Genomic DNA, 27,067 nt, shown 5'->3' with positions numbered 1-27,067 from the left:
CCCCCCTCCTTAAAATAACACAGAATGATGGAAGTGATAAAAATACTGTGAGAAAATAAAGGTAGTTAAACACCTATCAAAGCAAGCCAAACCAAGCAAACTAAAAAGCTCTTTTAAAATGTATGATGCTTCCATTTAAGAAAACAAACAAAACTGAATAAATTAGCTAGGTAACGTTTATGCCAAGTACCATAATTTCTAACTATAGCCTTATTCTCTCCCCTTTCATCCTTTCTTTAGGGACAAGAGCTAGTTTGTTTTATGATTTTTCTAATGCACATAGTATGTTGTGGGTACTACTGAAGTCTAAATTATATAGATGTAATTACAAAAATGATTCTTACAGATAGGAAAAATATGCTCACTACATTTTCCAGACTCTTTCACTATTATTTTTAATGAAAATCATATTTGAGGTTTGTCTCCAGGAAAGAGATAATTGAAGTATCATGCTTGGGGGAGGCTTGTGTTTTCAGCTGAAGTAGCAAGGCTGAAGCTTTACTAATAAGTGTTATAAATCAGGGTCCCTAGTTGTAGGTACCTTGATTCCAAAAGCTTTGCTCTGGACACTGTCTGCTGAGATTAGGTATTAGGATGAGTCATGAAGAGAAACAGTTGCAAAAATGGATGATAAATCATTCAGGAAATATTGTTTTGAAGCGGATTTAGAATTGGATATGAAGCCAGTGTAGAACATGAAGCAACAATGATCCTATTTGTCTCTTACCTAAGTGGATATTAAGTGTGTGTTTTAAACTACCGGGAGTTTCTATATGGATTTTGGAGTTTGTTCCATATTCCAGATACTTTGCTAAAAGAGCATGAGGAGTTAGCTCCGTTCTGCCTACCTAGAAAGGAAACAAACTTCAGTGATCAAACCAGAAACCATCCTTTTCGATTCTACAACACTTTCTTGATAACTCAGTCAAGAAATGAAGCAGAAAGGGTCTCTTGAATGTGAATTCCTGAAGAAGAAAATAGTAATGTTATAGCCATGTGAAAATGAGAAGTCAAAATGAGTGGGATGAAGCTTGTTTCTTATGTCGGGTTTTTTCATTTACATACCAGATAAACTATCAAAAAAAGAAATATTTTTTTTCCCTTTTTTTAACTTAGTGTACTATGTCTGAATGCTGATATCACACACGAGTTTTTACAGGATATGTGTTAGATAGACTCCTTGTCTCAGGGAATTAAGTGTATAATGAAACTGGCACAACGTGAATGTCTTCAACTCAACTACAGAAAGTAAAGAAAAAAATAAGTATAATAAAGATTTGACTGTAACCCAGGAAATGCACCCTTCTCTCTCTATTCTTCAAAAAGACAGTCTACTTCTATAATTTCCTTGCTACTTTGTTGCTGATATTCAGGACAAAAAAAAGACCCTCATGTGCTAGTATTAAACTGATATGGACAATAAGTAGCTTGTGATATGAAGATTTAACATACTTAAGATTTGATTCCACTGTATGTCCAAACTGTGCTCTAATATAGTGTAGTTTTATTCTAAGGCCACTGAAGGTTAAAAGCTACTGAAAGCTGTGTCCCTTGAGTATCGCTGACAGGAATTCCTGTTTGCACTAAGAGTAGAAGGAATTGTTGAAACTGATTTTTTTTTTTTTTTTTTTTTTTTTTGGTAACCGGCAACTGCTGAAATTCTCAGATCTCAGTGCTCAGCATTGTTGTGTGAGAAATACTGGTAGCTAGTATTTGGTTGTCTGCATTTCATATTGAAGACAATAAAGCTTTTAATTTATTTATTTTTAACCCAAGAGTGCTGGACACACAAGCAGCCCTACTGGAAGCTAGTTGGGCCACAGAACACTCCACACTTGTCAAACCATGCTATTTTTTCCTTGTGCTTCATTTAGCTTAGGCTTCCACCTTTTAAGTCTTCACAGAGACATGCACTAGTTTACTCCTTAGTAGAACAAAAAGGGTTTTCTGTGTGCTGTAGAAAGATGTTCATAGTGTGGGTTTACATTGATCCCTAATTAATGAAACAGAAGGGAGATCATTTTGTTGTGTTGTCGTTACAGTAAAATTCTTCTGTAAGGTGTTGGACATGTACTTCTTGTTTCTTCCCTCAAATTCCTGTTTTTTTAATGAGAAAATACAATATAAACATGTCAAATTACACTGAATGTCAGTTCAACAACTACTCTTTGAAATAATTTTAACCTCATTAAAATACAGAAAAATTATGCTTAAAGGAATTGCCATCAATGACTCTTCCGAGATGATTACAATAGGTTTGAACAAGAACAACTGTAGAGGAGTACTAAAAGTAACTTCAAAGAATCATTTGTTCTGTTAACTTCAGGAATCTGGATTTTATTCTAAGTTTGGAAGCTTGGTCAGAGAGAGTTAAAAAAGAGCTATGTGAGCTATATCTAATTCATGTAGATATTTCGGAGTTACTGTAGTCACAGGTCAAGTTTTTCTGTAACCATCTTACATGTTGTTCTCACCAAACACAATAAACTCAGTGTATTTCCGAATCTCTTAAACTATTTTAACTAGTTTCAACTAATTTTGTTAGGGCTTTCTTCTTCTGCCTGAGAAACTGTCTGTTTTGTGTGACATTACAAATCAATGTGGCTGCCTAAAAATCTAGGAAAAAAACGGTTCTAAACTAGGAGAATAGGTATTGTCCTGACAGTGGAATAACAGTTTTCCATTTTAAGTATAACTTACCGCTTTGGAAAACAGTGTATTCTGAGTACTAATGATGGCATTGATAGAAACTCTTCCTGTGATCTGTAAAGTAGTTGGAACTAAATTTTTAATGTCTTTGATTCTGGAAGCTTTCTGGATGTCTAATGATATTTAGAATCAACGTCAGAGGTTGCTCTTAACAAAGTCTTTCTAAACCATTGGCTTGTCATATGGTATCATTTCTGCCTAGCAATAACTTTTCATTGTAGTAATTTGTAAGACTCTGGCAAGAATTTACTTATGTTTGTGACATCCTCTGAACATGCAGCATATTGTATGAACACTTAACAGCACTATGCAAGTACTTGCATGACATGCCTGTATTGTGAAAATATTTTTTCAAATGGACAAATAAATGTTGGGGGGAGGATTGTTCTGTTTCTTTCTTACCAATAATTCCTTTTAATTACTCGTTTTCCAGATAATGGAGGACAGACTTTGGCAGGTGGGAATAACTGGCCGCTGAGAGGAAGAAAATGGACCCTCTGGGAAGGAGGAGTGAGAGGAGTAGGCTTTGTTGCAAGTCCTTTACTGAAACAAAAAGGTGTAGAAAGTCATGAACTCATCCATATCTCTGACTGGCTGCCAACACTGGTGCACCTTGCTGGAGGACATACCAATGGTACTAAGCCTTTGGATGGCTTTGATGTTTGGAAAGCTATCAGGTAACTTGCATGTCAAATCACTGAGTCAGCATTCTGGTATGAGAAGAATTTAATCAGCCCAGAGAACAGAGCTGGAATGGGCGGGGGAATATTACGTGTTCCTTTCCCTAAATAAAGGGAAGGTATAAGTGCAGTTAACTTCGCTATCCATGAGAGAATTATCCAGGTTGCAAATTAATCCTGGTCACAGATGCAAAACCTTCATACAGCTTTAGCTTGGTATGTTGAATTTATCAGTGTGGTCACAGTGATGCACAAACATGGAATACTTTTTCAAGAACGCTCTGTGATCCAGAAGTACATTAACTGATTTTGCACAGCATGGAGTATATGGAGTATATTTTACGGACCCAGCCCGGCTCTCTACAGAGCGTAGAGTGTTGGGTGTCTCTGCAGTACCCATCTGGAATTGAACATGCGGGAAATCTACACAGACATTAAACTCACTGAGCATGCATTCCACTTTGATGGTTTGTTAGCTCAGTACAGGACCTGTCAGGCTGGCTCCAAGTGTAACCATTCGAATAGGTCCGTATCATGCTGTCCAGTGGCTTTTCTGAGGTGAGGCCTGTGAGGCTGAGTACAAAAGTAGACCTGACTTTGTTCCTGAGAGGTCATGATGTTGTGCTTGATTTAAGCAAGCCGGAGCACTCAGGAGTGCAGTGCACGCGTGCTTAAATGGCTGGAAAAAAGAGGCAGCTTAGCTCCAGTTGGGTTGGCACTGAGACCAAGCTAATGACTTTTACTGGGCTCTCTCTGACTCTGTGCACCTCTCATGCTGTCTGGATTAACTGGAATATCCCAAACCCCATCAGTTAAGATAATGGAGATTCTTCTGTACATTAAAAGAAAAATGAGTTAAATCTCATACATTTTTCCTCTGGAAAACAATAATAAAAATGGCATCACAAATGCTGGATCAAGGGGGCTCTGGGCACATCTGAGTATGTGCTTATTTCTGGTGCATTGGGCTCAGCAGAGTAAGTAGAATAGAATGTAAAAGAATAAATGAAATAGGCATTAACTGGTAAAGGTGATATTTTCACTAGAGCAAACTATCAAAGGAAACTCTGGTGTTGCCCCTTTATGATATCTTCAGTCAAGACATATTCAATCAGTCCATCTTTCAAAGCTTTTTTTTAATTCTAATGTTCTTTTATTCTACTAAAATGGATTATAAAGTCCTTAAAACCTGAGTTCCTGCAGAATTTTAAACTTCTGTGATCAACCCTTAGTTTTGCAAAAATTGCATGGTGACCGACATTGGTTTAAATTCCTTTGTTTCTCCCTCTTCTGTGCTGCATATAACGTATTCGTTGATGGGGCTAAATCCTATTGTCTTTGTTCTTAGAATTTATATTTATTTTAGTTTGCCTTTGAATACAAGTTTAATTCACGTAAGAATCACTTAGGACAGAAAGTTTAACACTGCTAAAGCAGAATAAAAGCAATTTTATTTCCTACATGCTGCTCATCTGAGAATTAGTGTTTTTTTTCTTTTTATAGTCTTTGTTCTCTTTTTATAGCAGTCAGACAATGTTATATTATGTATGTTATAACCTTGTGTCCCCTTCTCAGGGTTCCCACCCCAGCTTGCAGGAGAAATGTAGCTATTTTCTGCAATTTTCTACATAGTGCGTTACAATAAACACTGGTTTTTGTGTGCCTTAGCATCCTAGACTGTGAATTAAAGGAGTTAGCTCCTAAACAGGCATGAGCAGCGAGTGTTTGGGTTAGGGACTGAGATGAGAAATGGAAAGTTAGAGCAGGCAGAGTTGAACCCATCTACCCATCCCTGGTTAGCCCTATATAGACCTTGAAGTAAAAAAAAAACCCATCCCAAAACAAAAAAACAAACCCAACCCCCCCAAAAAAACCCATATCTTGAGTTCAGAATTGTTTTGTTTGTACCTTTAGTAGGATTACCTGTTTTGAAACTGCTAAGCTTGATTTCCTTCTTTAGTGCTGCCTCTGTTTCTGAGGAGCCATGGGGTAGTTTTCTGTAGTAGCTGGAGTTTGCAGAGAGCTCATGGCCTTGTGCCCAGGTGTACTGTATGGATCTCTTCCAAGTGGAAGAAGATAAGGAGTGTATAATTGAGGCCAGGGACCATTAACTACCAGGAGGGAATGGAGACTCCTGTCCAGCCAGAGACAGTAAAATGTTTTACATGCTGGTGTTACTGTGGGAAAATTTAGCATCAGCAAGATCCTGGGGTACTCCTAAACCATAGACTTTTCTTCCAGCTACCAGCAGAATTCCTGCCTAAAACAGGTTCAGTTTCAACCAGGTATTCTTTGTCATGGACTGATTTTCTCAGATCAGGTTTTTTTGGGAAGGATAGGTACAGCTGTGCATCCCCTGCATACTCCTGGCACTTGAATCTTACCTCTTTGTGGAGGAACTGAGTGCAATGTTTACTGGCACTGCTACGGACTAGGTGACCTCCAATATTTGCGGTAGTGCCAACTGGAGGGCATCTGTCCAGAGGGGAAAAAAAGTCAGGTTTTGTGAACTGTTAGGCTGCTCTTTGGCTGACCTTGCAGCCAAAATGTCAAATTTCACATGATTTTCCCATGTAATGAGGAGAAATGAGTATATTAAATTTCATGATCATAACTCAAAAGGTCACTTGAATATTGGATAGCAAACAATGAAGGCACAATGCCCTTTTGGTGACATCTGATGGAAAGTTCAAATATGTTGCTCATAATGAGTGAAATTAAATTTTGCTAAGATTCTACCTCATTTGAAAAAAGTAAATTAATAGCCAATCACTGTGTTACATCTGTATTGTTTTCAGCCCAGTTTAATAGAAGTAGCTACATATGGTTCTTGTGGGTTTGGGGGGTTTTTTTGGTGGATTTAATCCTAAGTCTACTGTTTCATATGTGTGTAATCAGGTTAAAAGGTTATAAATTTGGAACCTTGATTTAGATATTCAAAAGAATACATGAGACAATGCAGATACTCTCAGAAGTCACAAATATATTGGATCCATTCCAGTATCTGTCTGATCTCTGTCTAAAAATCGTCAGTTTTCAAAGCATGTGTTCTTAATATGATACTCATATAATAAATAGAAATAATATAATTCTGAAAATAACTGCATATAAATATATAAATTTTAATATAGATCATGATATAAATAATATAGAAATTAGATATAAATTTTGAAAACCTAAATATAAATTCTGAAATCCTAGACCAAAATGAACTTTCTGTAATGATTTTAAGATGATTGGTAGTCCAAATGAGGAATTGCATTAACATGATGACTAATACTAAGTTCTTTTAGTAAATAGAAGTGCTGGAAACCACACATGTATACAACTGTTTGTTTCATGCCTCCTTTACTTAATTTTGACTTGAAGAACCGGAAGAAATTTAATGGTTTGGAGCAAATGGCATGAAAAGATAAAGTTCCAGGAGCACATGCTTCTTGTGGACAAAAATACCTTCTTTTGCATTCTTTTTAGCTAGCTATACTTCACATTTCTTTCACACAATGCATGAAACTGAGGAAATACATGTTCTTGTTCTCATTGTTTGAACTTCTTTTCTTAGGTAAAAATTTGCATGCCACTTAAAAGCTCTTTGACAGGGAATTTAAACCCAAAAGATTGTCTGCTTTTCCCGAATTGATTTGCTGACCTAGTAGTGTAGAAAATACTGTTGCAACACTGTATCAATGAGAGACCTAATAGAAGAGGAATGTGATTTTATTTAAAATAGAAACGGAAATAAAGCAGGTTTTACTCATGCTCTCACAATCTGACACTCTCACTCACCAAAAGGTGTGTGTCAAAGAAGTCTGCCCAGCAGCCAGGCACCAGGGCAAGGGGTTTTCAAGCCATCCATCTGGCAGCCGAGCACCATGATGCTTGTGGCCAGATGTTAGGCCCAGGATCTGTTGCAATGGTGCAGAGCTCTGGGGCCGCCAGCTATGAAGTCCTTCTGACATCTTCTGTGTTCTCCTTAGGTTGGTGACCATGCACAGAGGTTATACTTGGGATAGTATCACTGTAGCAAGCCATTTTTGGATATCCATCAGACCATTTCAACTCAGGCATAAACCTTCTACGTAAATCATAGTAGATTGCACTTTTGTAATACCTTAGATTACCATGGGTAACACTACAATATAGCTAGAACATCTAAAACCATATACGTATTAGAAATTATATCTAAAAATACAGGATAATATCACTAATATATTTTACAAAAATAGTAACTGAGATACCAAGAAAAAATAATGGAAAACAACACTAAAAGGCAACTAGTCAAGGAATCTAAACTGTACTGAATGTTTCCAAACAAATATCTCAAAAGGCACTTGCATTTCTAAGAAACATCTGTTCTCCAGATGCTTGCTACTCTATTGAAATAGAGACACAAGGCAAAATAATTTTACTTACGTAGAAATTTGCCCTGGTTGATACATTGTTTTGATATATTTTGGTTTTCCGTACTGAATATCTAATATGTCTGTGCTCAGAAAAAAGATTTTATTTTGCATTAGCAGGAAAATGGAAACCCAAATGGTAGAGCACATGAACCAGTATGATAGGCACTGAGAGGTTCATGATAAAATGCAGTCAAAATGCTAGTATTTCTTCAAAGCTTGTTAGCAAGCATAGGTTTTCAAGTTTTATTCATACATTTTGCAGGGCAAGTTTCAGTTTCATATTTTTGTAATGCTGGAAATATCAGAATTGACCAAAATGAAGTAAATGAAGCAAGATCAACTTGAATTCTTGTGTGCCAAATGGTTACGTTCATTTTAGGAATTAAACACCAGTTTGAAAAAAATTTTCGTTGTTGTGGTACAAATTAATGAAAGAGAAATTGCTGAAGAAAGAGCAATGTGAAACTGAGAGTAATGTTTATTTCCAGCATATCTGAAATGTAATTATTTTAGGAAGCATGTACAGATATGACCCAGAGAAATACAATATATGGCAAGGTTATAAAGGCTCAGATTTTGCTGAGTGACACTGAGGATGTTTTTGTGCAAGATAAACATATTTACCCTGAAAAACCTTGGATTCCTTCCCAAGGACACCTTCTGCCTATTTAACAACAACAACAGAAGTGAAAGATCACATGTAGATGTTTGTTCACGTTCACTAAGGAGTAATAGATCTTCCTGTATGTATTAAAAAATTTGCAAAGCAGAAGATAGAGCGATGTTCTCAGCATAAACTAGCTGATTCTCATACCAACTCTGAAGTTAGTCCGTATGTTTTCATCAAGATGTTCTTAGAAAGAGGACTTTTTTAGAAAACAATACCTTTTAACTGCTTAATTAAATAGACATGGTAGAGTAATAACCAGACAAAAGAAAAAGTTCCTTATTTTTAGGGGGAGGAGCAATATATTAGAATATTGGAGTCTAAAAATAAATATTCTAAAATTAGAGCATCGTAAGATATGGTTATACTGGAAGCTACTAAAACACAAAGGCAGGATTCCCTAGAGAATCTTACTGCTTTCTTATTCTAGCTCTGTTGGCTAGACTATATTCCTGATGCAAAATATCCTTGGCAGAACATCGGCCAACATGAATCTGTTGTTGAGGCTATGTCTTTTGAGGGTACTAAGGTCAGCATGGAGTTCCATAAGTGGGAAGGAGGACAGAGTTTAGGCACAGGGAAAGGGAACTCTGCTACGAGTGTAAAATCTCTACTTGTCCCCAGGACGTTGCTTCTGTCTTCCTGATGTCCTTTTCAGTCAGCCAGCCCCTTTCTTCAACATAAAATGCCATCTTCTTTTATCTGGCTATTGTATTGTGAATAATATATGCTGGTTATAAACCTCCATTTTGTGTGCAACAGAATTACTGGAATAACACCCAAACTGAACAAGCAGTTCAGTACCAGCTGATAGTGCTGCAGAGCTTAATACAGTAATGCCATAAGCTTCAGGGAGTATATCTCATTATTATATGTAAATCACATTTCCGAGTTACTAATACCAATATTCTATCCCAGAAAAAAATGTATTCAATAAAAATGACAACTGCAGCATGAAAAACTTAAATGAATGCAGGTGTAATCTTTATATTTTGTGTTCTACCTGCTGTGCAATAACATTCATAGCCATGTTTAGTGTACAGTATCCACCCTCCAGATTAAAAGCCATAAAGGAAATTACCTTTAATGATACGATAGTAATATTAGTCTGCTCGAACAGCATGAATATCCTTGGTTCTGACTTTCTACCTAATGTGGTACTGTATGAATACTGGATGTATAAACAGGAGAAGCACATACGAGTAAGTTACTTCTTTCTTCTGTATTTGACCCTGGTGGAAGATACTAGATTACTTAGCATAATTCTGGTGTTTGCTTTCTAAAAGGATGCTGGAAAATGTAGATACAGCTCAGAAACTGCAAAATAAGAATATCTCCCCAAGCAGTTACTGCACATTCATTCACACACCATAAATACGCATTCTAGTTTAACTCGTGCTAACTGGTTCATGTTACTGTTACCTATGAGCAGATGGCGCAAGGCACACTTGACCACAGCTGTAGATGGAGCATCTAGAGACAGTAAGAGTCTATTAAATCTAAGATAAAATTTGTTTAAATAAGGCCAGGCATTCCTTAGTTAAGAGTGTGACTACCATAGATATTAGGGTGCAGGGGAGGGGAGTTAACCTTTCACACACATTTTGGGAAAAATATTTTTGTGGCAGTTTTTATACACTGAATTACTAACACTGTAGGTTAATTATTGTACTTCCTCTGTATTAATTCCAAGGCTGTATTATCTGAATACATTTAATATTTCATCCAATCCTCCTTGTTAATTTTGTACTGATTCAAAATGTGTAGCATTTAGAAATGGTTTTGGAAATTAAATAGAATAATATTCATTTTAGTTAGTTGTTATTGACAGTTTTAAATTACAGGTAAATATTGTTTAATTATATATTTTATGTATTAAAATAACAGCCATTTTTGAGGTTTCCACTAAGTTTTATATGACCTGATTTTTTATTCTTAATGTCAAGTGGTTTAGGGGCCCTTGTTGAATTTTTGAGTCTTACCAGGAAGATCCTTAGCAAAAAGAAAACAATTTAAGTTATTTGGAAGTTTCTAAAAAGGTGTGTTTAGGTTCACTGTCAAATAATAAAATATTGTTGTGTTGTGATGTAGCCAAGGTTCTTTCTAATTATGTCTTCCTACTCATGTTGCCCTTTATAAGGACTAAATTTCTTTTACTCAGTTTTTTAGGACTGGGATTTACTTAACTCAGAAAATTTATGGGTAAGTTCGGAGGCTCATTCCACACCATCCCTATGTAGTAAATGGCTAGAAAAAGAGGGTTGAAATCCCCCCCTCCCTCCCCCACAAGAAGGTTCAGGGTATCTAAATAATCCTTATGACCTCAATTACAAATGGAAGGTGGGTTTTTTGAGGGGTAGCCAATGCCTCTAGTGTTTTCTGAGGCACCCAGCCAAAATGCTTTCAGCACTTGTTCAGGTATGCAGAAAGCATAGCAACTGCCATGCTGCAAAATTTGATTTTTAATGTTGATTATTGTAAAACCCTGCTTTGGTAGGGCCAGTTCTGTACTCTGTAAACTTGTGAATAATCCCAGTAAACACCAGTGAAGTCAGGGAAAACTGATAGAGACAAAAGCTGTTGCTACTAGGCTGGAAAAGAGCATTCAGATTGAAGTCGATAGCATTTAGTTTATGGTAATTCTGTATTAGGATGACAAAAAGCCTTAAAATAAAACATGCAGAATCCTAATGAGCTGTAGAAGGAAATTAATATTTCCTTTTGAAATCTCTCCTAGTGAAGGAAGAACTTCCCCCAGAGTGGAACTGCTGCATAACATAGACCCCATGTTTGTGGATGACTTCCCATGTGAGTGTGCTACTGATTGTTCAAGAGTTAGTAAATATACAGTTTATCTTCTGAACACTCCTTGTTTTCCTTAAGTGAAGTATTTCCTGCTCGGTGAAACAAAATGGAGTTGGATGCCTTCTGCTTTTAAATCAATAGCTTTAAAATACAGATACATCATCCTCCAGGTACTGTAAGTACTTACTGAATCATGACCAACGCGCGCTTCCTATTTCAGAGAGCTCTGAAGCACTGCTGAGTAATGAATAAAACACTTCGGGACATGGAAATGTTGAGGAGCAGCCATGTGCCTGAGGTGCACAGGGAGGCACACTGAAAAAAAAACACTACCAAACCCTGTCTTCAGTGCTCCAGGTTGACAGGTAGCTCGCAATGAACTGCTCGCCCTAGCACATCTTGATACATCTATATAATACGACCTTGCAAATGGAAAACTTGAGTTTGTGAGAAGCTGAGAAGTTCCAAGCCTTGTGTTTGCTTTTGTTCCATAATCACGTGGGTTGGATCTTTAATGCCATAATCACATGAATTGGAGCTTAAGTCTGCCAATTCTGTAGCTCTTTAAGCACCTTCTGTTTTATGATTCAACATTATTAGTTTGCTAAGGACTACAGACTTTTCAAGCAGTGATTTTTTTCATGCTGAACATTGGAACAGGTCCTTCCAGTGTTTTCATAGCATTTCTGTATTTTATTAAATAAAGGAGTAAATCCAGGCAGAGAAATGTAGTGCAGTGGCGACAGTGACCTGTTGCCTGCAAGATACATGTTGTGCTGTAGTAACTGGATGGAAGGGGGTAAGGTGGCCTTCTGCAATGCACATCTGTTTCTGTGATGCTTTTCTCAGAAGGAGCAACATTGTGCCTATCTAGTGTTGGCTGGACAGCACTGCCTGCAGATAATTCCTATGTACTGATGGAATTAAGGTGTAGCTACTCCAATTTTCCTTCAAAGGATACTCAGTGAGTCGTAGCATTCTTGTACGATGTTATGCCCTGATGTGGTATTCTTAGGCATGCTTCAGAGACCATCTTTTTCTTGTGGGAACTGCCATGATTGAGCTCAGCGGAGGTGCTTGAGTAGACAAATTCCTGGTGTAAATAGAAGGAGGATGAGCAGAGGAGGTTTTCAGGAACCTAAGCTCAGGAAATACTTCCCCGTATTGTTTCCATGGTGCCATACTCTGATGATACTTCACTGTTTGCTATGTACAGCATGCCCTTACTTTTTGTGTGCGTTGGCATGAGATGTGGGCAGGGAGCGGGGCAGGGGGGCAGAAGCTGTAGTAAGTGGAACTTTTATGCTGGATGAGATGTGACTTCTAAGCATCACGAACAGAGGTAGGGGTGTGCGTCCCTGTAAATTTATAGTGTTTTTATGTAGCTTTCAAAACTGAAGTGGTTAAAAACAGAAACGTAACTCTTCACCCACATGTCCTTATGCACCATATAGGGTTTCCCTGTGTCTTCTCAGCAAAGGCCTATAATTTTGGCAAGTTACTTTGTGCCACCTGTTTTACTCTCTCCCTTAATAGCACTTTTGGTCAGGGACAGGTAGAGTTGACCTCCAAATTAGTATACCTTACATTTTTCTTAGTTTTGATTTTATGATACCATTCTTAAAGGATTTGAGAGCAAGTGTATTTCTGATAGGTTTGACAAGCTTTATCACTGTTATACATGACAAAATATACATTAAACTGTACTTTTTCAGATCCTGTTCTTCTCATTAATGTACTGTTTCTAATGCAATAGAGCATATTAATTTATAGTCTTGTTGGGAACAAGAAATCCAGCTTTCTTTGTACTTCATCTATTGTCATAATGTGCTCAATTTCTTGTAAGTTAACTGGAAGTTGGAATGGTTTTGTGCTTTGCAGGATGAGTCATTGTATTATTTATGATTCTGTTTTTGACCCATCTAGTGAAATTATGCTTTGTCATATAAGGATTAAAATTTCTATTTAGCAATCTGAGTTACTAAGAGTAACCATGTATGAATGTAACTTAACCGATTTCTACTTAGTGTCTGTTTTTCATTTGTGCAAACTGAGTAATAAGTTTAGAATTAAGATCCAGATAAATTATATTGGTGTCTCTATTATGGATAGATTAGGGAGACACAAAGTTTGGAATATATAAGTACTTTCGTATTTTCAGCAATCATGACTCTCTTTGTGTTTTAAAAACAGAAGCTTCTTAAAATAAATTGCCCATACAATCTTCCTACCACCGAGGTGATAAACCGTGTGTCACTCGGGAGACACAGTTGCTCTTTCCTTGACTGTTTATTGTTTCCTAGTCCTTACTGTTTTGAGATCAGAGTACTCTTTTGCCTATGGTGCTAAAATATATGCATGTATGTTTTGCTGGGTTCTTTCTCACCTCCTGTGTAGTCTTTGGCCTTCTTTATGCCCATCTTGCCCTCGTCCTAGTCCACTTAAAAACCCACATCACCTAAATCATCTTGTGTCAGATGAAGTATTCATATTATACCAATACTTTCTTTTTTGTAGAAATTGAATTAGAAAGTAGAATAATGACTGTAAGATACAGATTGGCCAAATCTTTGGGTTTGCAGAGTACTGTGAAAGAGCAAAGAGGAAATTAAATCTCAAGATACTGTTAAACACAACCAAAAAAACTTTCAATATGTTGTGGATAATCAGGCGAGTTCTGATCATAATATTATTAAGGAAGACACTGTACTGTTGTGGTTGTGCACACACAGGGCAGTAAGTTATTGTTGTACTTGCATTCAGTGCAGGTTCAGTGCTCCTGAACTCGAGTGCTTTTGCATATAATGTATACATTCTTTCAGCATAATATTTTTATTTGATCGATGTGTTTATCTTCATCTCTATCTGAATAAACTGGTACTAAGTAGCGTGAATGATGGGATGTCTCATGTAATTCCTTGATTTTTTTTTTGACTGAAATAGGAAAGCTGAGCTTTGTTCTGTTCAGATTTTTTACACCAAAATAAGCATTCCTTCAGGGAAGAATTTGTGCAAAAGACATAATTCATTTAGTGTCAACTCAACTGTTACAGTCAAGTATTCAACTGAACGTTAAGCTAAAGGTAGGATATGCTATCTTCATTACAGAGCTAACTACATCTTTGCTGCTGCGGTCTGTTAGAACTGACCTTGGCCTGCATGTTTACCACTCGTGGGGTAACATCATACAACTTTTAAAGTTCTCAGACTGAGCGCTGGTTTCTAACCTCTGGGCATCAGCCAGGGTTACTCCAGCAGATCTGATGAATCTGCTGATCAGCATCTACTTACCTTTTTTCAGGAGTTCATGTCCAGTGGTAAATACTATAGCCCTACAGTAGTCTTGTATCAAAGTACTGTACTTCTATTGTTAATACTAAACAGCGTAAGAGAGAAAACACTGTAAACTAGTTTGTCTGCAGTTCCATTTTACAAAAAAATGCTGACAGGTCTTATTTCACTGATTCTTTCAAGTAATCATCTCTCTCAGAGGGCAGACTTTCTTCATTCCCGTATAAACCTTTCCAGTGGTTTGAAACATATTGCAGTGTTTTAGACTGTAATTTTCCATTTTTCTTCTTCAGTGCTAATAAAGGGGTTCCTGTCCCTGACCGCAGACTTTGCCTGCAGGCTCCCTCTGACCTGTGGCAGCCCAGTGGAGTGGTCAGGGTTAAAAACAATCTTTTCTCTCAATTAACTGATCTGGTTTGCAATGCAGATGTACAACAATTGCGGTGGTGTAATGGAGGAGTCGGTGGACTGAAAAACTAGGGTGGGATCTCCAAAAACTAGGATGAGGAGTGGGGTGGGTTGTGGTCTTTGTAGCAAAGCCAGTCTGGTGGTGAGCTATTGCCAAGGTGGCCAGCCTGTCCTCTCCCTTTCCCCCATCCTTTCCTCCTTCCCTTGAGTTGGATCTGGAAATCACATGGCAACAAGATGAGTCTTCTGCCACATCAGCCTTCAGACTATCCTGGGTGGTGGGGGAAAAGAGGAGGAAAGGTTTCTACCACATCAGCCAGCTGAATCAGCTTGCCCTGTAGCTGTATGACTGGGCACAGGGGGAGTGCGTGGCTTGGTGGCAGATGGAGGGAGTGGCCACAGGAGCCACAGCTAGATCAGCTCAGGCCACCAGGGAACCTCAGCTAGAGGCAGTATTTTCACGGAGTTTAAGCTAGTGTAGGTCGCTGCTGCTACCAAAGAGGAAATCCTGCCTCCCACAGTGCCTCACCACCACTGCCCTCTCTTGCGGGTCACCAAAACCACTCACAGAACCAGGCTATGAACCAGGTCAGGATATTGCTTCAGATTTTAATAACCTTATTTTTTTTTTCCCTTCGGATGTGTCTTGGATATATAGCCAAGCGCTCATTTTGGTACAAAGGTTGGCACTAGAATGAATTTTGGGGGACAGGTGACACTGATTCTGTTGGCTCTGAAATTAAACACTGAGGTTTCCATTTCATAAAACGTGATGAAGTGATCCAGCAGGTTTCTGCTGGGGATGTGCTTCGCTTCTTCCCCTCCCCATTCCCAACCACATGCTCCTGATGCTTATTTTTGCATCCATTCTGGCACCCCTCAGAGACCTCCATGGACCGATCCAACTTGTTAGCCTGGTTTTCCTCTGTCGGGTAGGTTGAATCTGCTCATGGAAGGGGCTGGTGGATGCCAGAGGCAGCGCAAGGCGCAGGCGAGGAGGGCTATGCGGTTGAAACTGGGGAGGCAGAGGGAGAGCCAACCCTCCTAGTGCTGTCTGGCTGCTCCTGGAGCCAGAGCCCCAGGGCAGAGGAGTGGGGAACCACACCTGCTGAGCTAAACCAGTCTGGTGAGCTCTGCAGATGGAGCTGGACCCAGGCTCCTCAGAGGTAGTTGCTCCTCTTCCTCCTTGCTAAAAGCCATTGCTTTTGTCTTTCTGGTTGTTTCTTCATCACCTTGTTGATTATTTTCAAAAGTGATGAATATATGTCTCAATCGCTGGGTCTCAGTGTAGATTTGTAATTTATTAGAGAGTTTGCAATTACGTAAAAGCAGGACATTGGTATGAAAGATCTACTGTCTTCCAGATTTGGGTCTGAAACATTGACATTTTCTGTTAGTTTTAAGAGTTTGATAGTAAAATAGGAAAATTAAAAACAGAAAGATAAAATTATGTTGAAACCCAGTATCATTTTCTCTGTAAAGTATAGGTTAAGAAAGTGCAAATAAAATGCATAAAGTAACTTAAAAGTTGCATAAATCAAAGATTTGATTTACATGTGTTGGAAGGAAAAAAAACAAAATTGTTTTGCCCCATTTTTGTGACTTTGTCTTTAAAAAAAAAAAAAAGCCAAATTGTTGATGGTTGGCAGCTGTGTGGGTGACGTCAGCTCTTCCATTGTGAAAGATCTGCTTTCTTTTAGACAGCCTTATGGCATTTCATCAAGTTTTGGTGATTCAGCTGAATTAAAAACCAACTGGATTTAAGTCTAAGTTCCCCTAACTACTAAACCAAACATATTTCTGACCACACAGTCATTGCTAGATGGCCTGTCTTGAAGCAGTACTGAAATTTTATATCCCACAGAAGGCAATTTTATTTTGAGAATCAGGACTAAATGACATGGTGAAAGGAAATGTACCCTTTAATTCAGAGTTGTTAATCAGAATCTGTCAGTACACACTGTATTATTTTTTAATCTGACTTGCTAAAGTTATTAATGAATTTAGTGAATTTCACAAAATCTTGTAGACTACATGTATAGCATCACTTTCTGTTCAAAAAGAATTTTAATTTCTTTAAATTAGAAAGATGTATTCAAAATAAATATGTTGTTGGGTGGGGCTGTTTTAGGCTGAAAAAACTTTTACCTTCATTTAAAATTCCAGACTTAACCATAAACTAAAACTTCAAAGACATAATAAAATTGTAGGCTACTAATTGTAGTCAATTTATTTTGAAGATATCTATTCATAGAGGCAGACATCCAAGACAGAGAACTTGTAAAAATATTTTGTGATTTTTCTCCAAACTTTTATTTGCCTTGAGCAAAATTAATCAAACTTTACATTGCTTTCCTTGACATTTGAAAAAAGGCATTACCTCATATTGTGCTATTAATTGCCAAAATAAATGATTGCTTATAAGGGGCTAAATCTGCTATATGCAGAATGAACATATGATATATTACAATAGAGAAACCATTTCAGTTCTGGGACTGATGTATCATTCATGGGCATTAAAATTGCATTATAATGGCTGTAGCATTATATATTATATCCATACGTATACCAAAATGATTCATCTTGATTAAGGAATAGACACTCTAGGCTCCTTTAGGCCCCATTTATTACTTATTTTGCCCAGGTGAAAGATGATTCCTCAGACTTTGCAGGCCCGAAGTAATTTCTTCCCCAGTTTTATTACTGATGATCTAGCTGGTTTAGAATTATTAAAAAAAAAAAAAAAAAAGTAAAAAACCAATCCCTGGTAATGCGGTTACTCAGTAGCAGCAGAAGATGTAGGTATGCATGGATGAGTGTCTGTGCCAGGCTAAAACCTGGAATCCACTCTTGGAGTCAAAATGTGGAGAAAAGCGACCAGTTAGCTGACTGAGCTTACGTAGTGACAGCTGGAATGGGAGAATGGTCAAGAATGGGGAAAAAGACGGATACGTTCTTTGCTTCTATGAATTTCCTTTTCTCTGCAAAATTATACATATGCATGCTGACCATCTGGACTCTGTCATCTTTTCATTACAAGAAAATCATAAATTATAATGACCCCCTGATAAGTTTATAAGGCAGGAGTATCCAACATGTGACCCTGGAGCCACACGTGGCCCTCAAGTGCTTCACATGGTGCTTTTCATGCTGGTCTGGCAGTTTTGGGCAGAGCTCAGCTCCTCTCCCTAATGGGAGGCCGCCATTCCAGCCAGCTCTGCTGCCATTCATACCAGAGATAAGAGGTGGTTTTCTTTTGGCTATTGGCTATATGAAGTTTCTGGGGTGTAGCTCTTGCTGTCAGGAAGTTTGGCCTGTGGTTACGTGTTGACTTGGCTCTGAGCCCACCTGCATCTCAGTGTGAAAACCATCCATCACTGCGGTATTCAATACTAAGTGTGTGTGGGTTGCACGTTTGGTGAGCCTCATAAATACTAATCCCATGTTTCTTTTGGGATGTAGATAATCTCTTTTAGAATTTAGAAATGTTAAGTCACTTGATAAAGTGTCTAATGCCAGTATCATGACTGGAATTCAGAAATCCCTCAGTACTGCTTCTTTTTTATGCTTCATTATATCCTATACCTATTTGAACATAACACTAACATTTTACATTTTTATGCAGGTCTTGACATAAATGTTAGATTACATATTTCAAATGAAATACCTCTGAGCTGGAAACCTGTAAAGTTTTAACCGTGCACAGGATGGTAGAGTCAGGTTATACACTGCTCAGTTCTCTTTACCTTGAACAGTGCTACCTTAAGTGATGCAAGTGGGGTTTGGGTGTTTCACATATAAGGCCATCTCAACATGACCTTTGATGTCTTCAATAATTCATAAATACTACTCCATTCAGTTCAAATCTGTTCCCTGGAAAAAAAATATTTTGGTGTTTTTTTTTATTTTTCCATCAAAAGTGAAAGTCGAGCATTTCCTTTTACTGTCTTCATTTTGTGATGTTTGACCTTGTAGGCTGTATTAACAAGTTTGCTTTTATTTAGAATAACTTTAATATTTTTATTCTGTAATGGTATAAGAATGCAATAATCTGGATAAATGCTTTGCCCTGTTGATGTTCACAGGGATTTTTTGCTACTATGAGTAATTCTGGATTTTACTCAATTGTTTGTGGTGTGTCTGTGTATGTAAATATATAATCTGTTGTAAAAATCAAGGTGAATACTTTGAAACAAGAACAAAAGTCTTTTCGTATGCTTATTCTTGTTGAAATTGAGTATGCATTTTGAAAGGTAAGAGACTGAGCAGGATATTCTAGTATAAATCTTTCCTTTGGAATCAAACATTACTATGAGAAAATTGAAATTAGAAGGGACAATAGTGGCTCTATATGTTCACAGCATTCAACTAAATGAATTAAGATAGGTGAGCTTCACTGGGTGAGTTTGTCTACGGCACAGCCCTATGCCTTGTCAACACGACGGTAGGAAGTTATAGTGTCTCAGGGTTCATCTGTTTCTTCAAGATCAGTATTCTATTCATTCTTCCAAGGCTAAGGTCACGGCTATTCCTCAAACGTTTTTATTTTAATAAAGTAACAGAAAGACTTGGAATTTTGTAGAAAACTCATTATTGCCATAAAGCAGCAAAAGGTCACAAAATGTCTTTCCTCAGTGAAGTAGCAAACCCCCTTATTTTTTCAGTAATTCATTGTCACAGTATAGGCTGGAAGGGACCTTGACATTTCCAGTTTCCTTGTTGAGGTGAAATAATTGCTCTATACATCACAGTTCAAAAAAAGAGAAATCAGTTAAAAGTACATATATGCAAAGGCCTTGTTAGCCTACAGAGCCATCTGCATTTCAAAGTAACTATAGCAAGCTTGTCCTTCCTTCCAGCCCATTTTCATGGACTCTCACGTTAATTAAGGTATCAGACCTACAAACACAGGTGCAACTTCAAAAATGTGCCTTATGACTGAGGGTGAGCAAAGACAAAGTTTATACAGATGTAACTGAAATGGAAAAATCATCACTTTTGAAGGGCTACTACTGGCTATTGAGCTATTATTTAGAAACACCATAGAATATTTTGTTTATTTTATTCATTATAAGCATGAAGGAAAAACTGTTGGCTTTAAAAGACTGAGAAGAAAAGCAAAAATGAATTGACTTTATCTGTGTGAGGAGGTAAAAGTGTAGATGGAAGAAGGTGCATCATGTGACTTTTAAGCCTTTTCAAAAAATATACATTTTCTCTCCAGTAGGGAGAAGAGTTGTCTGTCTTCTGTAGTACAGACCATCAGTAACAACAGCGGTCCATAGCACTGCAGTAGGCCTAGAAATAACCATGAAGAACTTGTTTGACTCTCATATTGATGGTGTTTGTTATTGTGAAGAAGGAAAATGCTACTTAATTAGACAGTGCTATTTAAAGCTACCTTGTAACTTTTAGCTTTGATTTCTATGAGATTTTTTGTCTTTGGTGCTTCATAAGAAGGCAAAAGTCTAAGAAGCACTAAATAACCTACTGATTATAGGTTTGTTAATGTACAACAAGCAATGTCTGTGCAAAAACAGTCTGTTCACAAACAAGATACTCTTACATATATACTTTCCTTAAAACAGTCTGAATAATCTGCTTCACTCAGTGTTGTTCATCTATTAAAGTCAGACACTGCAAATTTGATATTTAACTTTTCCTGTAGTAGAAGAATTTTTTTTTTGTTATTTCCCTGTAGATTTTCTCCCAGAAAGACTAAATTTGCAACGGGTGTAAACCAGCTACAAATCTAATAGAGCAAGTGTTGATCAAGACTTTGAAATATATGTCTTTTCTGAGACATGGAGTAAGCTCTAAATTTTGGTTTCTTGTGGATGGTGGTGACTGTGAGTGTTAGGATAAGTATCCATAACATCTTCTCCTGCATGTTTCTCCATCCCTTCGCATTTCTCCATCTCTTCCCAAAATTCCAGTCATGGAAGTAGGAGTTAATTCAGAGAAAATAGTTGCTTCAAATCATATATCCCAAGAAAGAATAGGCTATACATTTATAGCATTATCCATTATAATCAGGAAGCTTTAAAAATTCCCTGCATTTTGTGGAAGATATCTATTTTGACAGTTCACTGACTGAGATTTGCTGAAGTTCAGCAGTTATCAATAAAGACCCTATTCGAAACGATCCTTGTGAGATTGGCACTTTTAGCCAGAACTGAATATACCCCAGTTGACTGTCTTGTGTGCACTGGATCCCAGAGCTGAATCAGTTGCAGGAGGAACATGAGTTGCATTCGTGCCAAGGTAACTATATACACTTTGCCAGAGCAATAGGGAGATTTTCTTAAAACTCCTTCTGGAGTTTGCTTTTCTTGTGCATTTCTCGATGAAAACTAAGCAACGGGCTGCTTCACAGAATCAAGTCTAGCAAAAGGTAATTTTTGTCATGAAGTTTCCTTTGTATAAAATGCTAAAAATAAATTGCCAGTACGGCACCATCTACAAAGTTTCTAATGCATCTATGCGAAATATAGTGCAAAATTTTCTGCTTATGGGCAAGTGGTAGTTTTGCCTGGGGAATCCTCATCTACTCATATCTAAGACTTTTTATGCTTCTGTAGCTATAGGGGAGAGAAACACTCCCTCTTCCCCTCCAATTCCATTTATAAATGTATGGAGAACAGCCATGTGTTTCCATACTTTTACAAACAAATGAGGCATTTAAAAAGACCTTATGTTTATAAATAGAAGGTATGTAAGGTCTAAGTGTGTCTCCTAATTGTAAAAATATTAACTATGCCTTTTTTTCTTTTGCTTTTTTATTTCTCAATAAAATTTTCTTTGAAAATGTAGTCTTATTCTTATCTTGCAGGTGAGTAGTTGATTCATTGGAATGGTTTAAGATTTTAGGGACTTTATAAATTATATTACTACGTTAGAGACAGTCACGATTTTCAGAGTGTTTGGAAGAGACTTGATATAATATTCATCAGTGGAAATGAAAAATGTAGTACCTCCACTGCTCTCAATGCTATAACCACTGTGGTCTAGTGTATATATTAAAAACTTGAATCATGTTCAATATATTATTTCTTGATATTTAGGAGGAAAAAAAATCTCATGTTAAAGTAAAGCATGTTGGTGCTTAATCCAAAAACGTAAAGCAAAGAATTAAAATAGAATGGAAATCCAGTGTAATTTCTGACCCAGTCCGTAGATTCGTACTACTTTTACTATGTGTGCAGCTGAACAATGTGAAGAGTACAGCTTCCCAGTTGCTAAAATGGCCTTCACTAGAAATGGTGTATGCTGAAAGGTATTTATATGTTTTTATGTTCCCACATTAAACGTTCCTGCCACCTTCTGTTTGTTCTCCCCAGATCCAGGTACTTCCAAACTGGGAAATACCAAAGGAAATCTGAATTTTTTTTTTTCACATACCATTCTGTTTTTTATGGTGTAATGTAGAGTCCCTAATTTGGATGTATTTGTAGACTGCCTGCAAATCAAACTATAGGCCAGACTGCTTGCAAATGAAAACCACCCTGTGCCTACAGAATATTTTGCATCGATGGATGCTAGAAAAACACATCGATCATTGAATTAAAATTTAGAAGATAATAAAAAGTTAAGAATCTGTTCCAAATGGTGTACCCACTAAATTTGCTTACTTTCTTATATAAATTCCAAGTTTTATGTACAAATTTGGTATGAGTGGAAATTGAAATTACCAAAACCCATCCAGATATCCCATCACCAAGTTAAAGGCTTATTTTCTGTGTTGTCGTTCAAAATATTTGTATGTATTGTATGATGTGAAATGGAAAATATGGAGAAAACCTCCATCCCAGAGTTTCATACAGTCTGTTGGGGAGAAATCTCTCCTGAAAGATGGGAGATCACGGTTCAAAACCCTTTGTAACAATCAGGGTAACTCAGGGCATGAATTTGGGTCCCCAAAGCCCAGAAAAGTATCCCCAGTGTTGGGCTAGATTTTTTGGAAGGGGGAGAACACCTCTCATTTTGTCACATACATCCTCATGTGAATTTAACCCTTAGTTTTGAGTTCAATTTTCTTTTTATTAAAAATGTATGGAAGTTAAACGTTTAATTGGTCTGAGCCTTTTCTTTATTTCCAGTTTACTGAAAATTAAATAAGGTCAGCATCGAATTGGCCTCTGTTTCTAATTGCTTTAGTGGACAAACAATAATTTATATAGCATGCAGTTGGCTTGGGCTTTTGGTGTGACCTGAGAATTTCCTCCTTTAGGGAGGAAACTATTGGACAGCTGGAAAAATGCCATTGGAGGAAAGTTCAGAAGATGTGGTTGTGGGAAGCAGTGCTGACCACAAAGTAAAGTTATAGGGTGGCTTCCTGAGTTTCACTGCAGTGAAGTTATGGTTCATTTCTTGACTTTGTGTTTCCCTTTCCGGCTGCATGCTCCTATCAAGAATCAAGTGTTTCGGTGCCTGTTACCTGAAGTCTGCCTTTATTCTGCTGTTTCAGTGCTGCAGGGAAGATCAAGTGATATGTTTAAGTAAGCAGTTTGTAGATCTTAACTTCGGAGCTTAGTGACATGGATTTTGCAGCAAGGAAAATGACTCCAGAATTTGGTTTTCTCTGTTCATTCATAAGCCTCAATTTTTGGTAACATTCATGGGATTGTTCACTGTTACTGGTTTTTTTTTTTTTATTTTCTTAAGCTTTTTCTTCTGAGAATTGGTAAATGATGTATTGGCACTTTTTTTATTATTTCAGAATCACTTTAATTTGGGGAGGTGGTTAAAATGTATGTGTTGTTGCCAGAAATGATTGTTGTGAATACAAATGGGGAAGCCTTTCATATAAAGGTTTCGTGGAAAACACACTGTGTCTACTGAACTGTACGGATAAAGGGGAATTTAGCTTCATTTGTTTGATTAAGAGAAGTTGGTAGGGTGTAAATTGCTTGTTTGTTACTACTGATGCTTAACCAGTCTGAACCAGAGCCCACTAGAATTAATGGAAAGGTTCCCATTCGTTTCAGTGTGGGTTTTTTCAACCCCTAACAGACCTCCCACTGTTCCACAGTTGAGCATTAGTAAGGGACAGTGAGCCTGCCAATCATGCAGGGTTTGCGTGTATGCATGTGGTGAGATTTCTAGGAGGTTGAAGACTGCTTTCATGAGGGTAATTTTTATGTGGAGTTCCATAATATTTAAGGAAGTCTGTGATTTTTTACCTATCACTTCTGCTGTTGTAGCACAAAAACAGGCTAAGGTGATTCGAAGGAGTCTGCAGTGTCTGTTGATATAAAAGTAATCACCTGTGATTTTTGAACTGCTTGGGTTTTCTTTCTTTTCTATTTAATGGGCATCATGTAAGTAAACGTTTTAAGTCCTGATAATAGAGTCAAATGATTTACATGAGAACAGAAGCTGTGATGTGCAAAACCTTTGATTTATTTTAATGGAAGCAGTAGGAGAATGATACCATTACCATTTTTCTGACAATACATAGAAGCTGGTGAATACAATAGGAATTTCTTGGATGATTAAAATAGTATGTTGATTTTAAAGACAATAATGAACATACTAGAAAATACTCTCTGTTTGGGTTTCATATATACGTGGGGTTTGGTTCGCCAGTCCCAGACTTCTGTCTGGGGATCTCCTCTGTGGTTTTTATAGACCACTAATCAGATCAGATCACAAGAGTCAGGGAGGTATATGCATCGCCTTACTATGAAAATAATACCGGTTATTGTTTGTTGCTTTTAAGTTCTAGTGGAAGTAGCCTGAGTGGTTTTTTCCCAGTGTTTGGTTCAACTACTAAGCAGAATGCTGCTCCACGACATACAGAGTTGTTCATTCCTCTCTAATAAAAACATTTTTACAAAGTAAAGTAAGTTTTTTTGAATCACTCATAATGTTTTAGAGTATAATCTCAGCAGAATTTAAAAAAAAAAAAGAACATCTAATTTATCCCCTTGAGACTTGTCATTGCCAGGAGACACTACCTTTTGAAAGCCTGTCTTCCTGGAGTGACAGTCTTCAGTGAGTTGACAATCTGTATGCACAAGATTGAATTATTTTAAATGCAGTATCTTTTTTTGGACATATGCACAAGTGCCACTTCATTCCCTAAAGCTGCCTGACTGCAAGCACTAGTTTCTGCAGTTCAGTACTTTCTTGCCTTCTGGCTCTGTGATGCAACCTTGTTCCTTGGCTGTTCCTTGCTCTGAGGGCATAACTGACAGAATCCTGTGATTGGTGCCTCTTGTCACACCTATAGCTCCATATGTGTCTCCAGCCTCCATTAGCAAAGAGATGTCTGAAAACATGAGCACTCCCAATGATCCTCCCAAGAGCCTTTGCAAACAAGCAGGACTTTATTGCAACGCTGTCTTAGTGACAATTGTGGCTTATGTGGTGCCTACTGACAAAATGAAATCTCTTATCACATGAGGGTACGGACGGCAGGGGACCAGCAGCTCAGAGAGGTGTTCTAGCTGTTCTGATAGCAATAAGCTGAGATGCTATTAAAAGAAGATTTTACAAAGCAATAGAATAACGTGGAGGTTTTCCACAAAACTTCTTCGGTGATTGAAAAAAATTGTCATGTAATTGAATTTGAGGATGTAGCCAAGATTGTTCAGAGAATGTAGTCTAGTCCAGTTGGAACATGACTGTTACTGGCAAAAGCAGACAATGAATTTCCTAGGTAAAGAATTTATGTCTCATCCAGTGCTTCAGCATGTTTGAGTTTTTCTCACTGTGGGTACGTGCTGTGTAGTAGTGCCATTCCGCATTGTAGATGATGTCTAGTCGGGTCAGGTAGAGACTGTAGTTGCACTGAATATACTAACGACTGCCAAGATGATGTGGTTTCACTCAAGATACTTCATGAGGTCTGAGTAGTAAGCACTCAAACTATTTGGCCTGTGTGTTACATTGATTTGTCCCCTGCCAATTAAAACAATAAGGTTTTGATTATTTGATTGCATTTGGCTCAACGTCACACAAGATGGGAAGAACCTTCCTTTGGTCATGCAGGGGATGGAAGCAGCCTGGTCCTTGGAGTTCCACAGAACATACAAATTTAATTAAGCAGAATGTACATCTAGCAGAGGATTTTAATTCACAATTTAATTTAATTTAATGCGCATCATCCAACTTTGTAACTGGTTTCTGAACCTTTTCAGTTGTACTGTATTCTTTTTGAGATGGAAAGACCAGAACTGCAGTTTTCCAGTTGCAAAGAGCTTTTTGCTTTGTTCACGAGTCCTTTTCTAGTAATTCCTTGCACTCAGTTTTCTTTTTGACCAGTGCTGACATAATTCTGAAAAAGCATCAGCTTAATCTGTCATGATCCCAAGGTTTCACTCTTGGACAATTATGGGTGACATGCAGGCCATCATTTTATATGTGAATTTAGGATTGCTAGTTCACACATGCATCACTTCACCGGTATCTGTGTTAAATATCATTGCCTATTTTCATGCCTACTCACCCAGTCTCATAAGGGCCTTCTGTCGTTCTTCACAGTCAGCTTCAAATAACTTAGAATCATCCACAGACTTTGTAATCTCACTGTTCAGTCCCTTTTCCAGGTCATTTGGAATATGTTCTACAGTATGGGTCCCAGCACAAATTCCTTTAGGAATCCCATGGTGGCCTCTCCAGTGTGAAATCAAAACTTTTTTTGTTTCCCATTTTATTAGATGCTTTTCTTTCCACGTGAAGATCTTTCCTCTTGTCCCATGGTTGCTTAGTTTCTTGGCCTGGATTGCCATGTGGTACAAGAAATAAACTTTTGTTCTATGTGGATCCTGTTATGTATTATTTAAATATTGGAGTGGAGTAACCAAATAAGTGATAGGGGGTGTTGCATAGCCAGACAAAATTTATGCTGAAATAGAAGTTTTGACAACTACAGAGATAATTTTTAGTTACTAAGAGAATATCTAGGGAATCCTTTTGTGTGGTATACATTGTAAACTGCAAGGTATCAAACTATTTAGTCATCCAGGTAATATGTACACGCACTTGTGTTACAGGAAATGTTGCTGATATTCCTGCTTTGGCTGAAAGCTCTTAAATGTACTTTACACCTACAAAGCAGTAGCACCTGTTTATTTTTTGTTTCAGATGTGTTTCTAATT

At 37.5% G+C, this 27,067-nt stretch overlaps 1 protein-coding gene across 1 annotated transcript in view; it reads left to right on the top strand.

The window, feature by feature from the left end:
• The window catches only part of ARSB (arylsulfatase B), a 75,118-nt gene that overhangs the window by 38,457 nt on the left and 9,594 nt on the right, over nucleotides 1-27,067 (top strand). The window contains exons 6-7 of the mRNA XM_009327319.1: nucleotides 3,143-3,386; nucleotides 11,197-11,267. Of these exons, the coding sequence (XP_009325594.1) occupies nucleotides 3,143-3,386; nucleotides 11,197-11,267 (315 nt within the window). The remainder of the gene's footprint in view (nucleotides 1-3,142; nucleotides 3,387-11,196; nucleotides 11,268-27,067) is intronic.

This window comes from Pygoscelis adeliae, unplaced genomic scaffold, assembly GCF_000699105.1.
Source record: "Pygoscelis adeliae isolate BGI_AS28 unplaced genomic scaffold, ASM69910v1 Scaffold26, whole genome shotgun sequence".
Classification (NCBI taxonomy): Eukaryota; Metazoa; Chordata; class Aves; order Sphenisciformes; family Spheniscidae; genus Pygoscelis; species Pygoscelis adeliae.
The sequence above is the reverse complement of the archived record's forward strand: the minus strand, read 5'-3'. Positions and strand labels throughout refer to the sequence as shown.